This window comes from Eschrichtius robustus, chromosome 6 (assembly GCF_028021215.1).
Source record: "Eschrichtius robustus isolate mEscRob2 chromosome 6, mEscRob2.pri, whole genome shotgun sequence".
NCBI classification, from domain to species: domain Eukaryota; kingdom Metazoa; phylum Chordata; class Mammalia; order Artiodactyla; family Eschrichtiidae; genus Eschrichtius; species Eschrichtius robustus.
In genome coordinates, this window is record NC_090829.1 from 79,128,453 (window position 1) to 79,153,370 (window position 24,918).

The 24,918-nt window shown below is 34.2% G+C and overlaps 1 protein-coding gene across 1 annotated transcript in view; it reads right to left on the reverse strand.

Moving 5' to 3' along the window:
* Positions 1-1,759: 1,759 nt before the first annotated feature.
* Positions 1,760-24,918, reverse strand: part of EAF2 (ELL associated factor 2) — a 50,887-nt gene continuing 27,728 nt past the window's right edge. The window contains exons 5-6 of the mRNA XM_068545513.1: positions 17,841-18,101; positions 1,760-2,202 (exon numbers count right to left, since the gene is read on the reverse strand). Coding sequence (XP_068401614.1) covers positions 2,156-2,202; positions 17,841-18,101 — 308 coding nt within the window. The 3' untranslated portion in view covers positions 1,760-2,155. The remainder of the gene's footprint in view (positions 2,203-17,840; positions 18,102-24,918) is intronic.

A 24,918-nucleotide genomic window follows, 5' to 3' on the forward strand; every position in this document is an offset into this window, starting at 1 on the left:
TTGCAATTATAAATAATACTGTAATAATAACCTTGCAAATAAGTCAAATGTATCTGTAGAATGAATTTCTAGAAGTGAGATAGCTGTGACAAAAATGTTTTTATAATTTTCAGAACTGCAGATTCATTCCCTTTTTTCTATTGAGTTGTTTGTCCCCTTCTTGTAAGTTTGTAAGATCTACCTTTATATCATTTATATTAAAGCTCTGCTACCCTCTATGTTGCAAATATTTTTTCTACTGATTTTGTTTATGGACTTTAAAAATTAAACGTAACTTAAAAGGCACAAATCTTAAGTGTAAAACTCCACTATTTTTTACATATGTGTAACTCACACAACCACCACCCAGGTAAGATTATATATATTTGTAATAAATATTTACTTATAATAAATATTGGGTTGGCCAAAAAGTTCTTTAAGGTTTTTCCATACCATCTTACGGAAAAACCCAAATGAATTTTTTAGCCAACCCAATATAATAATATATATTATATATTATACTACTCCTACGAATTGAGTCAGTCCCTTTGAAGAAGGTTTCAACCTTTTTAGAATATATTTTTATAATATTTTTCCCATTCTTGAGTTGGTAATTTTGATTCATCTCTTAATAAACTGGAAATTACTAAAGTAATTATTACATTAATGATATGTGAATGATATAATTCCTGAATTCTGACATGTCTAAGAATGCCTTCTTGCCGAACTGTAGATGATATTTGATGAATACATAATTCATAGGTCACACTCATACCTTGTGCTGACGCAGCTTTACTAACTTTAGAGTTTTAGTGCAGTGTTATGGAATAGTTCAAAGCCCACTGATTTTTGTTCCTTTGTAGCCAACTTACTTTCGCGCTTATATTATCATCAGTTAGTGGATAAATAAACTATGGTACATCCAAACAATGTAATAATATTATTCAGTGCTAAAAAGAAATGAACTATCAAGACATGCAAAAGACATGGAGGAAACTTAAGTGCATATTACTAGGTGAAAGAAGCCAATCTGAAAAGGATGCATAATGTATGATTTCAATTATAAGATATTCTGGAAAAGGCAAAACTAAGGAGCCAGTAAAAAGATCACTGATTACCAGGGGTTGGGGTGTGGAGGAATGAATTGGCAGAGCACAGGATTTTTAAGGCAGTGAAACTATCCTATATGATACTACAGTGGTAGATAAATGTCATTGTACATTTGTTAACACCCATAGAACATACAACACAAAGAGTGAACTCTAATGTGAACTATGGACTTTGGGTGATGGTGTGTGAATGTAGGTTCATCAATTATACAAAAAAAAAAAGGTACCACTCTGGGCAGGATGTTCATAGTTGGGGAGGTTGTGCATGTGTGGGAACGGGGAGTATATGAAAATTCTCTGTACTTTCTGCTCAACTTTGCTGTGAAACTAAAACGGCTCTTAAAAATAAAGTTTATTAATTTAAAAAAAAAAACTTGCTGCTGGTCAGTGACTCTCAACTATAATATTTATCATTTCCCCCAAATTCAAAAATGTTATAGGTATAAATATTAATTATTTATCTCATTAACATAAATGCTTATTTTTACTCTCAAAAGCAAAATAAGAAAATGATTAAAAAGTATCAAAGAGATAAGAGAACATGATAAAATGTGTGAGAGATAAGAGAACAATTGTTTCATTAAAACAATTACTTAGCTTCACCTTTACCCTAAATTTTAGCTTAATTTTCAACCAAAATTTAAGGAATATCAGATAGAAAGGCTCAGAGATGTAATTAAAACCAGGACATTTATTATAAATCAACAGTTTTGCCATTCACAATTGAAAACAGCAGTGTGGTAAAACAGACCACTGAACCTGAACTTCAGAACACCTGATCTGCCACTTGTTAACAATATGTGGGCAAGTAACCTAACCTCTGAAGTTTGTTTTCGCATCTGTAAAACTTCCTAGGAGTTTTGGTAAGATTAAATGAAAACACATGAAAATGCTGGTACCCATAAAAGGTAAAAAATGTAACATCAACTGGAAATTCTGAATCAGATTAAATTTCTCTTATCATCAAAGTTAAGATACATTTTCCTCAGTCTTGGGAACTTTTATTCCTAATATAAAATAAATTGTCACATGTCTTATAAACTTTATACTTATAGCTGAATATTTCTTCAGTCATCACTGTCACTTCCTGATTCACTCAGCTGCAAATCATTTCCTAAAATAAAAAAAGGAAAACTGTAGTAATTGAATATTTAATATTTTAATATTTAATATTTTTGGATAACATAGATGTTTTACAAAATATAACCCCAAGGTGATCCTGTTTAGCCATCATTATGTCTTTAAATTATAGGATAAGCAATCTGATTATTAGTCACATCAGTAGCAACTCAAAGAATTACTATTACCTGTAAAGAAAAAATAAACCACCAATCTTCAGCACAGTTTTAGTGTCACTTGGCATCTATTGATATTTTAGTCTTCTTTCACATACCAACATCACCCTTCTTTTATACCACTGATTTAATTACATCAGGAAATGAGGAGAAAATGTGGTTCAGAAGATCAGACTATTTTGAAGAGTGAAAAAACGTATAAGTTTTTACTTCAAATTCAGTCAAAGTCATTAAGTAGTATATGTTAAAGAGTACCTCATCATTTATTCTTTTGTAATTCATCCATGTTCTTACAGTCATGGAACTTACATTCCAGTGGGGGAGACAGACAATAAACAAATATATAATGTAATATTTATCCTAAGTAGGGATAAATATTACATTATTTAGATAGGTCTGGGGAGATTGGTGAGAGATGCTATTTTAAATAGGGTAGTTAGGAATGCCTCCTCAAGGTGGGACATTAGAACAGAGATCCAAATGTAGAGAGAGAGTAATGAAAATACAGAGGTGGGGGAAAATGTCCAGGCTCAGGAAAAAGCATATACAAATGCCCCAAGGCAGAAGCATGCTTCTTGTGTTCTCTGACAGCAAAAACACCCCTGTGGCTGGAGTGGAATGAATGAGGAAGAGAATGTAGGGAAATAGGTCAGAAAGATATCCAGAAGACCATGGTGTGTAGATCATGGAAAAAACTTTAGATTTTGTTTGAAATGTAATGGGAATTCAATTCACTGGAAAATTTTAAACAGGCAACTGACTTGAACACTATTGTATATCAGTGAATAGACTATAATGGTGTGGAGGAAACATGGAATCAGGGAGAACAGTTATGAGTCTATGCAGTTTCTCATGTCAGATATATCAGCTTTGGGAAAGACAAATACTGTATGACTTCACTTATATGTGGAATCTAAAAAACAAAACAAATGAACATATAAAAAGGAACAGAGTGACAAATACAAGGAACAAACAGGTGCCAGAGGGGAGGTGGATAGGGTGAGGAGAGAAATAGATGAGGTACAAACTTTCAGTTATAAAATAGTGACAAGTATGAAATGTACATTGTGGGGAGTATAGTCAGTAACTATGTAGTATCTTTGTATGGTGACAGATGGCAACTAGACTTATGGTAATTGCTTTGAAATGTACAGAAATATCAAATCACTATGCTGTGTACCAAGAACTAACATAGTGTTGTAGGTCAATTATACTTCAAAAACAAACAAACTCAGAGAAAAAGATCAGATCTGTGGCTACCATGAGTGGGGGGTTGGGGGGAGGGGAAATTAGATAAAAGGCAGTCAAAAGGTACAAACTTCCAGCTATAAGATAAATACTAGGGATGTAATGTATAACATGATAAAAATAATTAACACTGTTGTATGTTATATATGAAAGTTGTTAAGAGAGTAAATCCTAAGAGTTCTTGTTGCAAGGAAAAAAATTTTTTCCTATTTCTTTAATGTTTCATGTATATGAGATGATGGATAGTCACTAAACCTATAGTGGTAATCATTTCAGGATGTATGTAGTTAAACAGTTGTACACTTTAAAATTATACAGTGCTGTATGTTAATTATATTTCAATAAAACTGGGGAAAAAAGAAGTAATATTGGCTTAGACTCAGGTGGTTCAGGTGAAGGTGGTGCTAAGTGGTCAGATTTATAATTTGCTTTGAAGATAGAGCTTACAGGACTATCAACAGTACTGGACTTAGTGCATGAGAGAAAGAGAAAAGTGAAGGATGACCCCCAAGATTTCTGGTCTAAACAACTGGATAAATGGTGGTATCATTTACTGAGATGAGAAAAGCCAGAGGAACAAGACTGTGTAAAAAAAAATCACAAGTTCAATTTTTAACAAGGTACATTTGAAATACCTAGTAAATATTCAAGTATATATGGTATAGGCAATTGGATATACAAGTCTGAAGCTCAGGGTAGAGGCTACAGCCGCAAAAGATTTGGGAGTCATTGATTACAGGGGGTTTATTTGAAGCTGTAGGATTGGATAAATCTTTTGGGTGGTAAACTACAATGGTTAACAAACTCTTGTATTTTTAAACTACTCCACAATCAACAAAAGCTGGCATATTTTGAAGTTAATATCCAATTTAAGATGAGTACTTTTTAGGCCATATATAAGCTGCTGTAAGATACCTCAGTCCACAGCATGAACTCCAGAACTAATTACGTCACTTGATAAAGAAACCTGCTAAAGCTTCATTTGTGCATCTGGTTCACATGACCATTTTCTTATGTTCAAGGCTTAAGTTTCTACTTATTATACAACTATTGTATGGCATAAGAATGTTTATCTTGATGTGATGCCTGTAAAATGAGTTTCTCAAGTGATACAAACCCAAATGTCCTGAGTTCCGTTTTTCTTAATAGACTTCATACTACGGAGGTTATAAGCACAGCATTACCATGCTGTTGGTTGAAATGTTCAGTTTTGAAGATATGAGATTAGCCTTTGAATATGAGATGCTTAGTAAAGGAAATATGTTTTCAATCAAAATGGTAATTATGACTTGGAAAAAAGAGTATACCCATAGCAAATGCATTCAGATACCTAAACCAATGTTTCTCAATGAGAGCAATACTGCCCCCTAGGAGATGTTATAGAAATGTACGTGAGGGGTTGCTTGTCCCAGGGATTTGCAGATTGCTAGTGGCATTTAGCGAACAGGGAACTTAGGAATCTTAAATGTCTTGTAATGCAAGGACCAGTCGTAAACAATAAAGAACTCTTCTACATTCTGTAAAACTTTTGAAAGTCCAGTGGGATACTCATGTACTTGAGAGATCTGTTTATAATTTTAAGGTCAGAACTAATTGCATTTTTATAAACTAAAAGTATCCTTTTGCACAGATATAAAATTCTCTGAAATTTACAAGGATGCAACTATCATGTAAACTGAAAGAAGACTTTAATTTTGAGACCTTTACAAAGATTTTTTTCAATTGTTTCTGAAAACACAGTGATATCTATGTTGCTCATTGGCTTTGGGTCAGCAATACAGCACCTCAAAACTTATCTGTGTACGCAGTTCTATGAATATGTATGTATATACCTTTCCAGTCCTTATTTTAACAAGATAAATAAAAAGAAAAATTATTGACATATGAGTTGAATATTGCCTTGCTTCCCTTAATTCCAAATATATTCATTAAAAGTAAGTGCAAACATATGGCACTTTTTTATGTTATCTCACCAGGCCTGAACATTTACAAAGTAGAATATATATTACTTTATTATAAACTATTTTCATTTTGTCTTAATAGTACATTATTTTCAAAGATGTATGTACCTAGATGATATTAAGCTATAAAATTCATTTCAGAATAGTAAAGGGGACTTAAATATATGTTATAAAAGAGGGTGTTGAGTCTGCTAAGGTTGAAAATGGGATGACTGCAGTAACAATAAAAAAGGGTTTATTTCCTCTTAGGAAACTTAAAGTTTGGATAAAATATATCAAGCAAAGAAATTCACTATTTTTTTAAAAGAAATTCCAAGTGGTTACTACTTGTATAACAAGATTGCTGCTGATTTTTCCATATCATTTTTGCATCCAAAATATTTCTAAATTCTTTTACTATTTCTATATTTGTGGATTCCTTTGGATTTTCTATGTAGACAATTACATTGTCTACAAATAAGGATCATTTTATTTCCTGTTTCCGATTCTTATTTTCATTTCTTTTACTTGTTTTACCACATTTTCTAGAACCTTCAGTACAACGTTGAATAGAAATCATGATATTAGTCCTCCTTGTCTTCTTCCTGACTTTAATGGAAATGCTTCTGGAGTCTCTACTAGTATAATGTTGGCAGTAGTTTTGTTCTTTGTGATTAACTTTTATAACGTTAAGGAAATTCCCTTATATTCAATCTTCAGTAAAAGTTTTAAAATTAATAAATACTGACTGTTGTCAAATTCAAATTTGTTGAAATGATCATACGGCTTTATTCCTGTAATCTGCTAATGTGGTAAATTATACTGATATCATTCCAGATATTGAACATTTCCTACATTTCTGTGATGAGCTTTACTTGGTCATGATTTAGCTTGCTTGTTTTAAGTACAGTGGTTATTCAATTTGCTAATATCTTATTTAGTAATTTTACATCCATGTTCTTAAGTGAAATTGGTCTATAATGCTTTTTGTCTTGTTCCTGTTCAGTTTTGATATTGAGATTACTCTAGAATTATAAATGAACTGGGTTGCTTACCCTACTCTTCTATTCTCTGAAACAGTTTGTAGAAGATAAGAATTGTTTGTTCCTTGAAGATCTGCTAAAATTCATCTGTAAAATTATCTTCAATTTTCTAGCATCTTGGGGATATGGAGATAGGATGAAGGAGGAAGAGATGTTAATTGTTAATGGTTTCTTCAGACTTTCCACTTCTTTTTGAGTCAGATTTGGTAAATTATATTTTTTCGTAGAAAATCATCCATTTTTATGCCAAATTTACTGGGATAAAATTTTTGTAAAGTTTCCATAATTAAAAAAATAAAAACATACCATAATTTTAACCACTTTTTCATTCCTAATACTGTGTTTTACTCTTTGCTTCTTCATCAGCCCTAGTTACAGGTTGGTCTTCTTATAAGTTTTCAAAGAAATAACTTATAGTCTTGTTGATTCTCTAATGTTTCTTTGCTATCTATTATACTAATTTCAATTCTAATCTATAATACTTTTCTTTCCTGCTTTAAGATCTTATTGTTCTTCTAGTTCCTAAAGGTGAAACTTTCATGCATTTATTTTCAATTTTTTTTAAAAAAGAACATTTTGAGGCTACAAATTTACCTCTATCATTTTGGTTGCACCCCAAAATTGGTGAGATATTTCTGACATTGCTTAATTATAAATATTTTATAATTTCATTGTAATTTCCTTTTAACATGTAAATCACTAGGTATGTGCTCCAAAGTTTCTAAGCATATATTTTAAACTATTTTTTGTTATTTATTTATATTCTCATTGTTTTATAGTCATGTGATATGATCAATAAAATATGAATTCTTTTAAATGTGTTATTTCATTTGTCCTAGTAGAAAGTAATTTCCATAAATGGTTTTTATTTATATTCTTAAAAGAATGCCTGCTTCTCATTTTTAGATTGTAAGATTCTACGTATTTACTGTTAGAATGGGCATGTTCAGCCTCCCAAGCAATAGAAATAAAAATAAAAACAAAAACAAATGGGAGCTAATCAAACTTACAAGCTTTTGCACAGCAAAAGAAACCATAAACAAAACAAAAAGACAACCTACAGAATGGGAGAAAATATTTGCAAGTGATGCAACTGACGAGGGCTTAATTTCCAAAATATACAAACAGCTCATACGACTGGCAAGGGCTTAATCTCTAAAACATACAAACAGCTCATACAACTTGACAACAAAAAGACAAACAACCCAATCGAAAAATGGGCAGAAGACCTAAAGAGACATTTCTCCAAAGAAGAAATACAGATGGCTAATAGGCACATGAAAAGATGCTCAACACCACTAATTATTAGAGAAATGCAAATCAAAACTACAATGAGGTACCACTTCTCACTGGTCAGAATGGCCATCACTAAAAAGTCTACAAATAAAAAATGCTGGAGAAGGTGTGGAGAAAAGGGAACCCTTCTACACTGTTGGTGGGAATGTAAGTTGGTATAGCTACTGTGGAAAACAGTATGGAGGTTCATCAGAAAACTAAAAATATAATTACCATATGATCCAGCAATCCCACTCCTGGGCATATATCCAGACAAAACTATAATTCAAAAAGATGCATGCACCCCTGTGTTCATAGCAGCACTATTCACAATAGCCAAGACATGGAAACAACCTAAATGCCCATCTACAGATGAATGGATAAAGAAGATGTGGTACATATATACATATATACAATGGAATACTACTCAGCCATAGAAAAGAACGAAATAATGCCATTTGCAGCAACATGGAAGCAACTAGAGATTATCATACTAAGTGAAGTAAGTCAGAAAGAGAAAGACAAATACCATATGATATCACTTATATGTGGAATCTAAAAGATGACACAAATGAACCTATCTATGAAACAGAAACAGAGTCAGGTACAGAGAATAGACTGGTGGCTGCCAAGGGGGAGGGTGGTAGAAGAGGGTTGGATTGGGAGTTTGGGATTAGCAGATGGAAACTGGTATATATAGAATGGGTAAACAACAAGGTCCTACTGTATAGAACAGGGAACTATATTCAATATCCTGTGATAATGGAAAAGAATATGAAAAAGAATGTATATAAATAAATGTATATATATAACTGAGTCACTTTGCTGTATAGCAGTAATTAACACAACATTGTAATTCAACTATACTGCAATAAAAATAAATTTTAAAAAAGGTATAAAAAAGAAAAAATAAATGTGAACACAGATACACAGAGAAGGAAGACAGAGATCAAGTTTGGAGCACTGTGTCTACAAGCCAAGGAACACCAAGGATTGCCAGCAACCACCAGAAGCTAGGAGAGTCACAAAACAGATTCTTTTTCAGATCCTCCAGAAGAAATCAACCCTTCTGACACTTTCATTTTAACTCCTGGACTCCAGAACTGTGAGAGAATACATTTCTGTTGTTTTAAATCACCTAGTTCGTGATATTTCCTAGCATCCCTAGAAAAGTATCACAGTGTAGTTCCTTCCATTTGTTTGTGCTCTTGCAAAAAATAAATTGCTTCCTATGACCAATTTTAATTTACATAAATGACACTGTGCTGTGGACCAAAAAAAAAAAGAAAAAAGATAGAATTTATTATATTAAAAAAAAGGGCATGTTAATTGTGTTGTTCAAAGATTTTATACCCTTACTAAATTCTGTATCCTTGATTACAGATACATTAAAGCTACCATTACAATAGACTTGTCAATTTCCCCTACTTCTGTCAATTTTTGTTTTATATATACAAATACACATACGTAACTACATTTTTAAATATGTAGTTACATACATTGTGAAGGTATATTATTATGGGCATACAAATTCATTACTGTTTATCCTCCTAGTATTTGTCATTATTTGGCCATTCAAGAAATCAGATGCTATAATTTCACTTCTCAAGTTATAAACAATAGCACTAAATACATAAATAACTGGACGTTCAAAAGACCTTTCCTAGTCCCTAATTAACACATAGTTTTACACTACCATAATGACAACCACAGTTTTACTCTACCACCCATGCTTGGCTCCTCCCTTATTTACTTCTGTTATTAAGTTAGAGCAAGTCGGTCTTTCCTAGATATTTACTTTACCGTTAAAATTAACACAGTGAGATTAGTTTTAAATATACAGAAAGTCCCATTCTCCCCCAGAGAGTATCAACCTGCATGCCTTTATCAAAAAGAATTTACTGAGCATCTACTACGTATCAGGTACTGTGCCAGGTGCTAGTATTCAGTGATAAGCAAAATAAGCAAGATCACTGCCCTCCTGGAGCTTATACTTTAGAAGAGAACAAATCAAATAAATATAAATTTATAAATGATAATTGATATAAAGAAGATATTGCTCTGAAGGTCTATAACAAGGGGGATTTCATCTTTTCATAAAGGTCAAGAAAGGCTTTCTTGATAAAGTATATATAAAACTACAATCTAAAGGAGAAAAAGGTTAACTACATGAAAAGAAAGAACTATTTCTAGCTGAATGGACAGTACGGGTATAGTCCCTGAGGTAGGCAAAAGTATTTGAGTATGGTGACAAAAAGAAGGAAAATGTTGCTAGAACAGAAAGGGCAAGACTCTTACGTTAAAATGTTTTGTCTCTATCCTAAAAGAAATTATAAGCTATTGTAAAGTTTAAAGTAGGAGAGACAAATAATACTTGAATTATGAAAAGATCAATATGGCCGCAATGTACTTAGTAGATCAAAAATGGGTTTGAGTAGATAAGTGGTGAACCAGTTAGAAAGTCATTGCATTGTTAAAGCAAGAAATAATGGTAAGTTTAACTAGAGTGATAGTGGTGGAGATGCAGAAAAGTAGATGACTTTGAGATTAAGAAGGTAATATAAACAGGACTTGGTGAAGGTGAAGGATTGACTATACTGTAAAGAGGGAGAGAAACTCAACCCTAGAATACAATCACTTCTGGTTCGCATAATTAGATGATTCCTGCCTTTCACTAGGAAGAAACATAGTGAAAGATTATAAATTGGTTTTGGACAGGGTGAATTTGAAATGCCTTTTAATATGAGATGTGTTGGACTTATGTGTCTAGAACTCAGAGGTATGGGTCAGAGATGCAAATTTACAAGTTATCTATATGTAAGTACTGACTGCAACAGAAATATGGAGATTATCTGCAGAAAGAATATAGAATAAAACAAAAAAAGGACCTAGAATTAAGCCTTGCAGAACCCCAGCTCTAATGACTGAGTAAAAGCTTATAAACTAGCAAAGAAGAGACAGAAAAGTACCTAGAAAGGTAGGAGAAAAGCCAATAGGACGTTATGTTACAGAGTCAAAAGGAAATGAATAATTCAATAAGAAGGTAATGGTTGAGATGGCAGACAGCAGAAGCAAGAAGAATGACAATTCTGCAGCCTGTGGAACGAAAACCACATTCACAGAAAGATAGACAAAATGAAAAGGAAGAGGACTATGTACCAGAAAAAGGAACAAGATAAAACCCCAGAAAAACAACTAAATGAAGTGGAGATAGGCAACCTTCCAGAAAAAGAATTCAGAATAATGATAGTGAAGATGATCCAGGACCCTGGAAAAAGAATGGAGGCAAAGATCAAGAAGATGCAAGAAATGTTTGACAAAGACCTAGAAGAATTAAAGAACAAGCACCTAGAAAAATTAAAGAACAAATAAACAGAGATGAACAATACTATAACTGAAATGAAAAATCCACTAGAAGGAATCAATAGCAGAATAACTGAGGCAGAAGAATGGATAAGTGACCTGGAGGACAAAATGGTGGAATTCACAGCTGCGGAACAAAATAAAGAAAAAAGAATGAAAAGAAATGAACACAGCCTAAGAAACTTCTGGGACAACATTAAACGCAACAACATTCACATTATAGGGGTCCCAGAAGGAGACAAGAGAGAGAAAGGACTCGAGAGAATATCTGAAGAGATTATAGTTGAAACCTTCCCTAACATGGGAAAGGAAATAGCCACCGAAGTCCAGGAAGTGCAGAGAGTCCCAGGCAGGATAAACCCAAGGAGAAATACACCGAGACACAGAGTAATCAAAATGACAAAAATTAAAGACAAAGAAAAATTACTGAAAGCAACAAGGGAAAAACTACAATAACATACAAGGGAACTCCCATAAGGTTAACAGCTGATTTCTCAGCAGAAACTCTACTAGCTAGAAGGGAGTAGCATGATATATTTAAAGTGATGAAAGGAAAGAAACTACAACCAAGATTACTTTACCAGGCAAGGATATCATTCAGATTTGACACAGAAATCAAAAGGTTTATAGACAAGCAAACACTAACAGAATTCAGCACCACCAAACCAGGTCTACAACAAATGCTAAAGGAACTTTTCTAAGTGGGAAACAAGAGAAGAAAAGGATGCACAAAAACAAACCCATAGGACTTCCCTGGTGGCACAGTGGTTAAGAATCCTCCTGCCAATGCAGGGGACACGGGTTCAAGCCCTGGTCTGGGAAGATCCCACATGCCACGGAGCAACTAAGCCCGTGCACCACAACTACTGAGCCTGCACTCTAGAGCCGGCGAGCCACAACTACTGAAGCCCGCGTGCCTAGAGCCCGTGCTCCGCAGCAATGGAAGCCACCGCAGTGAGAAGTCCGCCCACCGCAACTAAGAGTAGCCCCCGCTCGCCGCAACTAGAGAAAGCCCACACACAGCAACGAAGACCCAACACAGCCAAAAATAAATAAATAAAATAAATAAATTTATTAAAACAAAAACAAAAACAAAAAACAAACCCATAACCATGAAGAAAATGGTAATAGGAACATACATATTGATAATTACCTTAAACGTGAATGGATTAAATGCTCCAACCAAAAGACACAGGCTCACTGAATGGATACGAAAACAAGACCTGTATATATGCTGTCTACAAGAGACCCACTTTAGACCTAGGGACACATACAGACTGAAAGTGAGGGGATGGAAAAAGATATTCCATGCAAATGGAAATCAAGAGAAAGGTGTAGTAGCAATACTCATATCAGATAAAATAGACTTTCAAACAAAGAATGTTACAAGAGACAAGGAAGGACACTACATAATGATCAAGGGATCAATCCAAGAAGAAGATATAACAATTATAAATATATATACACCCAACATAGGAGCACCTCAATACATATGGCAACTGCTAACAGCTATAAAAGAGAAAATCGACAGTAACACAATAATAGTGGGGGACTTTAACACCTCACTTACACCAATGGACAGATCCTCCAGACAGAAAATTAATAAGGAAACACAAGCTTTAAATGACACAATAGACCAGATAGATTTAATTGATATTTATAGGACATTCCATCCAAAACAGCAGATTACACTTTCTTCTCAAGTGCACATGGAACATTCTCCAGGATAGATGACATCTTGGGTCAAAAGACAAGCCTCGGTAAATTTAAGAAAATTGAAATCATAACAAAGCGTCTTTTCTGACCACAACACTATGAGATTAGAAATCAATCACAGGGAAAAAAATGTAAAAAACACAAACTCATGGAGGCTAAACAATACGTTACTAAATAACCAAGAGATCACTGAAGAAATCAAAGAGGACATCAAGAAATATCTAGAGACAAATAACAATGAAAACACGATGATCCAAAACCTATGGGATGCAGCAAAAGCAGTTCTAAGAGGGAAGTTTACAGCAATACAATCCTACCTCAAGAAACAAGAAAAATCTCAAATAAACAATCTAACCTTACACCTAAAGGAACTAGAGAAAGAAGAACAAATAAAACCCAGAGTTAGTACAAGGAAAGAAATCATAAAGATCAGAGCGGAAATAAATGAAATAGAAACAAAGAAAACAATAGCAAAGATCAATAAAACTAAAAGCTGGTTCTTTGAAAAGATAAACAAAACTGATAAACTTTTAGCCAGACTCATCAAGAAAAAGAGAGAGAGGACTCAAATCAATACAATTAGAAATGAAAAAGAAGAAGTTACAATGGACACCGCAGAAATACAAAGCCTCATACGAGACTACTACAAGCAACTCTATGCCAATAAAATGGACAACCTGGAAGAAATGGACAAATTCTTAGAAAGGTATAACCTTCCTAGACTGAACTAGGAAGAAATAGAAACTATGAACAGACCAATCACAAGTAATGAAATTGAAACTGTGATTAAAAGTCTTCCAACAAACAAAAGTCCAGGACCAGATGGCTTCACAGGTGAATTCTATCAAACAATTTAGAGAAGAGCTAACACCCATCCTTCTCAAACTCTTCCAAAAAAATTGCAGAGGAAGGAACACTCCCAAATTCATTCTACAAGGCCACCATCACCCTGATACCAAAAACAGACAAAGATACTACAAAAAAAAGAAAATTACAGACCAATATCACTGATGAATATAGACGCAAAAATCTTCAACAAAATACTAGCAAACAGAACCCAACAACACATTAAAAGCATCATACACCATGATCAAGTGTGGTTTATCCCAGGGATGCAAGGATTCTTCAGTATATGCAAATCAATCAATGTGATACACCATATTAACAAATTGAAGAATAAAAACCATATGATCATCACAGTAGATGCAGAAAAAGGTTTTGACAAAATTCAACACCCATTTATGATAAAAACTGTCCAGACAGATCATCCAAAATGAAAATAAATAAGGAAACACAAGCTTTAAATGATACATTAAACAAGATGGACTTAATTGATATTTATAGGACATTCCACCCAAAAACAACAGAATACACATTTTTCTCAAGTGCTCATGGAACATTCTCCAGGATAGATTATATCTTGGGTCACAAATCAAGCCTTGGTAAATTTAAGAAAATTGAAATCGTATCAAGTATCTTTTCCGACCACAACGCTATGAGACTAGATATCAATTACAGGAAAAGATCTGTAAAAAATACAAACACATGGAGGCTACACAATACACTACTTAATAACGAAGTGATCACTGAAGAAATCAATGGGGAAATCAAAAAATACCTAGAAACAAATGACAATGGAGACACGATGACCCAAAACCTATGGGATGCAGCAGAAGCAGTGCTAAGAGGGAAGTTTATAGCAATACAAGCCTACATCAAGAAACAAGAAACATCTTGAATAAACAACCTAACCTTGCACCTAAAGCAATTAGAGAAAGAAGAGCAAAAAAACCCCAAAGCTAGCAGAAGGAAAGAAATCATAAAGATCAGATCAGAAATAAATGAAAAAGAAATGAAGGAAACAATAGCAAAAATCAATGAAACTAAAAGCTGGTTCTTTGAGAAGATAAACAAAATTGATAAACCATTAGCCAGACTCATCAAGAGAAAAAGGGAGAAGACTCAATTCAATAGAATTAGAAATGAAAAAGGAGAAGTAACCACTGACACTGCAGAAATACAAACGATCATGAGAGATTACTACAAGCAACTCTATGCCAATAAAATGGACAACCTGGAAGAAATGGACAGATTCTTAGAAATGCACAACCTGCCGAGACTGAACCAGGAAGAAATAGAAAATATGAACAGACCAATCACAAGCACTGAAATTGAAACTGTGATTAAAAATCTTCCAACAAACAAAAGCCCAGGACCAGATGGCTTCACAGGCGAATTCTATCAAACATTTAGAGAAGAGCTAACACCTATCCTTCTCAAACTCTTCCAAAATATTGCAGAGGGAGGAACACTCCCCAACTCATTCTACGAGGCCACGATCACCCTGATACCAAAACCAGACAAAGATGTCACAAAGAAAGAAAACTACAGGCCAATATCACTGATGAACATAGATGCAAAAATCCTCAACAAAATACTAGCAAACAGAATCCAACAGCACATTAAAAGGATTATACACCATGATCAAGTGGGGTTTATTCCAGGAATGCAAGGATTCTTCAATATAGGCAAATCAATCAACGTGATACATCATATTAACAAATTGAAGGAGAAAAACCATATGATCATCTCAATAGATGCAGAGAAAGCTTTCGACAAAATTCAACACCCATTTATGATAAAAGCCCTGCAGAAAGTAGGCATAGAGGGAACTTTCCTCAACGTAATAAAGGCCATATATGACAAACCCACAGCCAACATTGTCCTCAATGGTGAAAAACTGAAACTTTTGAACACAAAACTGAAAGTTTGAATACAAAAGGAACACAAATTGGAAAAGAAGAAGTAAAGCTGTCACTGTTTGCAGATGACATGATACTATACACAGAGAATCCTAAAGATGCCACCAGAAAACTACTAGAACTAATCAATGAATTTGGTAAAGTTGCAGGATACAAAATTAATGTACAGAAATCTCTTGCATTCCTATACACTAATGATGAAAAATGTGAAAGAGAAATTAAGGAAACACTCCCATTTACCACTGCAACAAAAAGAATAAAATACCTAGGAATAAACCTACCTAGGGAAGTAAAAGACCTGTACTCAGAAAACTATAAGACACTGATGAAAGCAATCAAAGATGACACAAACAGATGGAGAGATATACCATGTTCTTGGATTGGAAGAATCAATATTATGAAAATGACTATACTACCCAAAGCAATCTACAGATTCAGTGCAATCCCTATCAAATTACCAGTGGCATTCTTTACAGAACTAGAACAAAAAATCTTAAAATTTGTATGGAGACACAAAAGACCCCGAATAGCCAAAGCAGTCTTGAGGGAAAAAAACGGAGCTGGAGGAATCAGACTCCCTGACTTCAGACTATACTACAAAGCTACAGTAATCAATACAATATGGTACTGGCACAAAAACAGGAAGATAGATCAATGGAACAGGATAGAAAGCCCAGAGATAAACCCATGCACCTATGGTCAACTAATCTATGACAAAGGAGGCAAGGATATACAATAGAGAAAAGACAGCCTCTTCAATAAGTGGCTGGGAAAACTGGGCAGCTGCATGTAAAAGAATGAAATTAGAACACTCCCTAACACCATACACAAAAATAAACTCAAAATGGATTAAAGACCTAAATGTAAGACCAGACACTATAAAACTCTTAGAGGAAAACATAGGCAGAACACTCTTTGATATAAATCACAGCAAGACCTTTTTTGACCCACCTCCTAGAGTAATGGAAAGAAAAACAAAAATAAACACATGGGACCTAATGAAACTTAAAAGCTTTTGCACAGCAAAGGAAACTATAAAGAAAACGCAAAGACAACCCTCAGAATGGGAGAAAATATTTGCAAACGAATCAACGGACAAAGGATTAATCTCCAAAATATATAAACAGTTCATGCAGCTCAATATTAGAATAACAACCCAATCCAAAAATGGGCAGAAGACCTAAATAGACATTTCTCCAAAGAAGACATATAGATGGCCAAGAGGCACATGAAAAGCTGCTCAACATCACTAACTATCAGATAAATGCAAATCAAAACTACAATGAGATATCACCTCACACTGGTTAGAATGGGCATCATCAGAAAATCTACAAACAGCAAATGCTGGAGAGGGTGTGGAGAAAAGGGAACCCTCTTGCACTGTTGGTGGGAATGTAAATTGATACAGCCACTAGGGAGAACAGTATGGAGGTTCCTTAAAAAACTAAAAATAGAATTACCATATGACCCAGCAATCCCACTACTGGGCATATTCCCAGAGAAAACCATAATTCAAAATGACATATGCACCCCAATGTTCATTGCAGCACTATTTACAATAGCCAGGTCATGGAAGCAACCTAAATGCCCACTGACAGACGAATGGATAAAGAAGATGTGGCACATATATACAATAGAATATTACTCAGCCATAAAAAGGAACGAAATTGGGTCATTTGTAGAGACGTGGATGGAACTAGAGATTGTCATACAGAGTGTAGTAAGTCAGAAAGAGAAAAACAAATATCATATATTAACGCATATATGTGGAATCTAGAAAAATGGTACAGATGAACCAGTTTGCAAGGCAGAAATAGACACAGATTTAGAGAAGAAACATATGGACACCAAGGGGAGGAAGTGCTGGGGGGGGTGCTGGTGGGATGAATTGGGAGATTGGGATTGACATATATACACTGATATGTAAAAAATAGGTAAGGTAAATAGGTAAAATAAGAAAAAAATAAATTAAAAAAAAAGAAGGTAATGGTTAATACTGTCAAATGAATAAAAAAGAAGTCTTTCTCTGTATGCAAATTTTAGACCATAATCAGTATGGCTCCACTGTGAATTCTTACTTTTCCAATTACTCATGCTTATGTATACTTACTTAAAGTATTCATCAGAAGGCCATTGCTGTCATGATGTTTATTATGACCGGCCACTATCTCAGGAATCCTGCACTGTGGCATGGTAGACATGGTAGGATGTTTTGAGACATAATTCCCTGGATCAGAAGGAGAGGATCTGCACTCTTCATCTTCTGAATCACTAGAACTATCCTCACTGCTTGAAGATGATGAACTTTTGGAATCTGATGAACTATCACAACTACTCATCTGGTCCATTAGACTAGCTTCTGCCTTCAGTTCTGAAAATAAAACAGAAGTTAATAGCTTAAATAAATATTAACTATAAATATTAAATAAATATAATAAAATTTGAATGTATCAGTTTCTAACAAACTTGAAGGGTAATAAGTAAGACTAAACATACATTTACAGATTTAAAGCATTTTATTTAAAAAGCTCCTCTACTAGTACAAAATGAAAAGTAAAATCCCTCTTACCCCCTCCTCAAGTCCCTTTAATCCTACTCTCCAGGAATAATCACTCCTAACACTTTCTTGTGACCATATATGTTTTAAAATTCTGCTTGGAAACTGGCATTTTAGATTTTGACACCAACTCACCTACTGTTAGAGCGTGAGTGTGGTCTTTGTTACTAACCAACCAAGAGTTTAAAAAAAAATGTCAGGACTTCCCTGGTGGTGCAGTGGTTAAGAATCCGCCTGCCAATGCAGGGGACACGGGTTCAAGCCCTGGTCCGGGAAGATCCCACATGCCGTGGAGCAACTAAGCCCGTGCGCCACAACTACTAAGCCTGCTCTCTAGATCCTGCAAGTCACAACTACTGAGCCCGCGTGCCACAACTACTGAAGTCTGCGCACTGCAACAAGAGAAGCCACCGCAATGAGAAGCCTGTGCACTGCAACGAAGAGTAGCCCCCGACCGCCCCAACTAGAGAAAGCCTGCGCGGAGCAGCAAAGACCCAATGCAGCCAAAATAAATAAATAAATATATTTATTTTTTTAAAGTCAACTTTTCTGGCAAAAATTGCATCCCTGAACCCAAACCTTTCTTTCCCAGCTCTTCTCTGGCAGTCCTTCTTTCTCCCTGTCCTATGTCTGGACAACATATACACATAGTTCACGGACGCCCCAAAAAATAAAATAAAAAGCTCCTCTGCTATCAAGCCGAGCTATATTCAATGTTGGGATTATGAAAAGTAAAAGACATAGGCAATATCTAAACTTAAATACTATATTTACTTATGCCATTATACTTAATTACCCATGTAACTCAAATAAAATACAAAAAAGAATGTGAACGTTTTAAATTGTAAAAATTGAAATCTGTTTTGTTAGAAACCATCCTCCAATTCTTTTCTTATTCCCCCAATATATGTAATGCAACACAATACATAGAGATGAATTTTTTCAGTTTTACTGAGGTATAATTGGCAAAAAACTTGCACATATCAAAAGTGTACAACATGATGCTTTGATATACATATACATTGTGAAATGATTACCATAATCAAGTTAATTAACACATAATCTCACATAGTTGCCATTTTGTGTGTGTGTTTGTGTGTGTTTGTGTATTGTGTTAGAAACGTTTGTCTTGACTAGCCTGCTGTTGTTGGATACCTCTTTCAATCTGGGGGAAGAATAAGCCTATCTGAGACGCCTTCTGTAACTAAGCTGGAGTCAGGACATGCTGGGCCTGAATTGTCATCTTCTGAAGGGGGAGGTTATAAGATGCCCTGAATAAGCTGTTCTTCTAGTGCTTCCTTGGGTCCCTAACCAGATTACCTTCCTCTTTCCATCTTTCAGAGTTCTCCTTTGATTCTCTTTTGCATTATTTCCAGGGTTTATAGTTTTACTTAGTGGGGAGAAGCAGAAGTAGATAAGTCTATGTCATCTTGTTCCACAATACATTTTAAGAGACTGAACTGACACAGAGTATGTTCTCTATCAAAACAAAATAATTTAAAATTTATAAATGGAACCTAGATAATATTCAAGTAGTTGAGAACTAAACACACTTCTAAGAAACCCATGGGTCAAATACGAAATCAAAAAGATTTCAGAAAATACTTCTAATTGAATGAAAATAAAAACACAACTTATCAAAATCTGTGGGATACAACTAAAGCACAGCTTGGAGAGAAATTTGAAACATTAAATGATTATACTGGGGGGAAAAAGGAAGTCTCAATTAAATGAATTAAGCTGTACCTTAAGAAGTTAGAGAAAGAAGAGCAAATTAAAACTAAAGTAAGCAGAAGGAAAAAAAATAGCAAAAGCACAAAACAAGAAACAGAAAAAAAAGTGAAAATAAATGAAACATAAATTGACTGCTTGAGATAAATAATGTTGATCAAACTCAACCAGGTTTATCAAGAAAAAAAAGATACTAGATATAAATTACTAATATCCGGAGTGAAAGAGGTGATAGCACTACAGATCTTACAGCATTAAATGAATAGAAAGGAACACTGTGAACTTCTTTATGTCCACAAACTCAATAAATTAGATGAAATGGATCAATTCCTTGAAAGGCACAAACTACTAAAGTTCACTCAAGAAGAAACAGATAACCGGAATATCCACAAATCTTCCAAAAAAAACTAAGTTGTAGTTAAAACCCTCCCCACACCCTACATACAGATCACCAGTGACAGATGACTTCACTAGTGAATTCTACCAGTTATTTAAGGAAGAAATAATATCAGTTTGATACAAATGCTTCTGTATAATTAAAAAGGAAGAAATACTTTCCAATTCATTCCTTAGGGCCAGAATTACTTATACAAAATCCAACAAAGACATTACCAGAAAAAAAAAATATCCCTTATGAACAGACACAAAATTTTTAAAGAAAATTTTACCAAATCACATTTAATAATATATAACAGTGGTTTTCAACCAGCTATGATTTTGTCACCCAGGGAGACATCCAGCAATCTGGAGACATTTTTGGTTGTCACAACTGGGGGCAAGTGGTGATACTAGCATCTAGTGGGTAGAAGCTAGAGATGCTGCTAAACATCCTACAATGCATAAAACAGCCCCTGACAAAGAACCATCCAACTCCAAATGCCACTATTGCTGAGGTTAAGAAATGTCCTATATTAAAAGGACAATACATCATGATTAAGTGGGGTTTTCCAAGGAATACAAACTTCCAAAAATCAATCCATACAATTCACTATATTAAAAACTGAAAAATAAAAGCCATCTCAAAACAGCAGAAATTTCAACAGTGATTCTTGATAAAAACTCAGCAAAATAGAAATAGAAGTTAACCTTATGAAGGACATCTAGGAAAAGCTTACAGCTGAAATCATACATAATTGTAAGGGACTGAATATTTTCCCTCCAGCATCAGAAACAAGAGGTTTTCCACTTTGACCGCCTCTAGTCAACGTTGTATTGAAGGTTCTAATTGGTGCCGTAAGTCATGAAAAAGAAATAAAAGCCATCCAGATTGGAAAGGAAGAGGTGAAATTGTCATTATTTACAGATAATGTGATTGTCTATGTAGAAAAGCTGATGGTATCTACAAAAAAGCTCTAGAATAGTGAGGTTAGCAAGGTTAAATATACAGGGACAATATGCAAAAATTGGCTTTATTTCTATGTACTAGCAATGAGCAATTAGAAATTAAAATCATATAAACAAGAGCATTTATAATAGCTTCGGAAAATTAAATAATTATTAAAAAATTAAATAATTATAGATAATTCTGACAAAATATTTGAAGGACCTGTATGTTGAAAACCATAAAGCATTTCTGAGAGAAATTAAAGATCTAAATAAATGGAGAGAGATACTGTGTTCATGGGTCAGAAGACTCAGTATTGTTAAGATGCCAATTTTACCCAAATTGATCTATGGATTCAATGCAATCCCAATAAAAATTTCAACAGGCTCTTTAAGAAATTGAGAAGCTAATTCTAAAATTCACGTGAAAATGGAAGAGTCCTAGAATATGCAAAACAACTTTGTAAGAGAAGAACAAAGTTGTAGGACTAAAATTTCCTGGTTTCAAGACTTATATAAAGCTACAATTATCAACACAATATGGTGTTGCCATAAAGATAAACAAATAGATCAACATATCAGAATAAAGAGTCCAGAAATAGACACACACAATATGGACAACTGATTTGTTTTTTACAAAGGTGCAAATATATGAGAAAAGACAGTCTTTACAACAAATGGTGCTGGAATAATTCAATATCCACATGCAAAAAAACCACCTTTGATACATACCATGTACCATATACAAAAATTGACTCAAAATGAAGCATGGGCCTAAATGTAAAACTATAAAACTTCTAAAAGAAAACATGAAAGTAAACCTTTGTTACTATGATCTTGGTTTAGGCAAAAAATTTCAATATGACACCAAAAGGAGAATCCAGAAAAAAATGGGTAAAAGGCATGTATTCAAAATTAAAATCTTTGGCTCTTCAAATTACATTGTTAAGAGAATGAAAAAATACAATCCACAGACTGGGAGAAAATATGTGCAAGGCATGTATCTGATGAAGAACTTGTATTCAAAATATATAAAGAATTCCTAGAAGTCTAATAAGAAAATAAATAATCCAATTTTTTAAATGGGCAAAAGATTTGAATAGACATTGTGCCTGAAGAAAATATAATGATGGCAAATAAGGACATGAAAAGATACTCAACATCATTAGTCATTAGGGAAATGAAAACTAAAGTGACAATGAATATGATCCAACAATCCCACTCCTGGGCATATATCCGGACAAAACCATAATTCAAAAAGATACAAGCACCCCTATGTTCACAGCAGCACTATTTACAATAGCCAAGGCATGGAAACACCTAAATGTCTATTGATAGATGAATGGATAAAAAAGATGTGGTGTGTATACACACAAACACAAACACACACACACATACACACACAATGGAATACTACTCAGCTATAAAAAAGAATGAAATAATGCCATTTGCAGCAACATGGATGGACCTAGAGATTATCATATAAGTGAAGTAAGTCAGAAAGAGAAAGACAAATACCATATGATATTACTTACATGTGGAATCTAAAACATGACACAAATGAACTTATCTATGAAACAGAAACAGACTCATATACACAGAGAACAGACTTGTGGTTGCCAAGGGGGAGAGGGGGTGGAGCGGGATGGATTGGGAGTTTGGGATTACCAGATGCAAACTATTATATACATTGGGTTGGCCAAAAAGTTCACTCAGGTTTTTCTGCTGAATCGCTTTGCTGTATGCCAGAAACTAACACAACATTGTAAATTAACTATACTTCAATAAAATAAATTTTTAAAAGTTTATTTTTAAAAAAAAGTTAGGCCACAATAAGATACCACTACACACCTCATTAAAACGGATCCAAGCATTGATATAGATGTACACTGCTGGTAGGAATGTAAAATAGTACAACCACTTTGGAAAACATTTTGGCAGTTGCTTAAAAAGTTAAATACACACCTATCATACAATCCAGCTATTTCACTCCTACATATTTACTATGGAGAAAAGAAAACATTTGTCTTTTCAAAGACTTGTATGTTATGTTCATAGCAGCTTTATTTGTAAAAGCCAAAAACTGGAAACAACCCAAATGTCCATCTTCAGGTTGAGCAGATAAACAAATTCCTGTATATCCATAAAGTAGATTACTGCTCAGCAATAAAAAGGAATGAGCTATTGATACAACCTTCAATAATGGATGATTCTTAAAATAATTATGTTTAGTGCAAAAATCTATGCAAAAATGAGGACATATTATATGATTCCACTGATACAAATTTCTGGAAAAAGCAAACTAATGATAATGACATAAAGCAGATCAGTAGTTACCTGGGAATGGATGGGGTTGGAAGGAGTGGGAGAGAGGGATTACAAAGGAGGAGGAGGAAACTTTTTAGAGTGATAAATATGTTCATTACCCTGATTGTGGTTGTGGTTGTAATTTTAGGATGTACACATATGTCAAAACCTAGCAAACTGTACTTCAAATACATGAAGATTTTGTGTCAGATACACACAGAAACACACCCGCACAAGTGATCCTACATGATTTCTGAGCCTGTGTAATTAAAAAGATAAAGTTTTGACCTCACTCCTCTGTATCCTTTCTCCCTTCCACGCTCCCTTTCTCGACACTTATTCTTGGAACCCAGCCACTATGTTGTGAGGAAGCCCAGGCCACCTGGAAAGGCAATGTGTAGCTTTTCCAGCTGACCACCCCCAAAGTCTCAGCCAAAAGCCAGCAACAACTGGCAGATGTGAATAAGTGAGTCTTCAAATGATTCCAGCTGCTAGACCCCAAGTCAGTCCAGCTGACACCAGCTGTTCCTAGAACAGCTGTGAACTATCCCTACTGAGCCCTACACAAATTGAAGATTTATGAGCAGAAAATATGTTGTCATTGTTTGAAGCCTGCCCAATATTTTCCTTAAATTCCATATATTTGGAAACCACAAAACATTCTTATAAATGATTTATTGTCTAAGAACTGAAATTACAAAAATTTTTAGAATTTAACTACCATGGAAGTGTTAGTCATTTACTAGATGCAGTGATACCTAGAAAGCTATTTATACTCTTAAATGGATACAAAAGATAAATTCAATATAGATGAACTAAGCATCCAATTATAAGAGCAACACAGCAAACTCAAAGCAAGTCAAAGAAGGATATATTTTTTTTAAAGAGCATACATTAATGAAAGAGTAAAAAAAGGAAAAAGAAGATAACAATAAAAATTAAAATAATAGCTAATATTTGAATACTTCCTAGTGCCAGGAATTGCTTTAGGTACTTTATATATATTTATTGCATTTAATCCTCTCAATAATCCTAATTATTATCTCTATTTAAAAAATGAGAAAACATACACAGAGAGAATAAGAGGTTAAGTAAATTTCCCTAGGCCACCCAGCTGATAAGTGATGCAGCTGGGATTTGAATGAGAGTAGTCTGACTCTGAAGATGTCATTCTTAGTCACCACATTAATTATGTCTCACCACGACCAAAAGCTGGTTCACTGAAGCCTAATGAAATGTATCAAATTCTAGAAATATTGGTTAAGAAAAA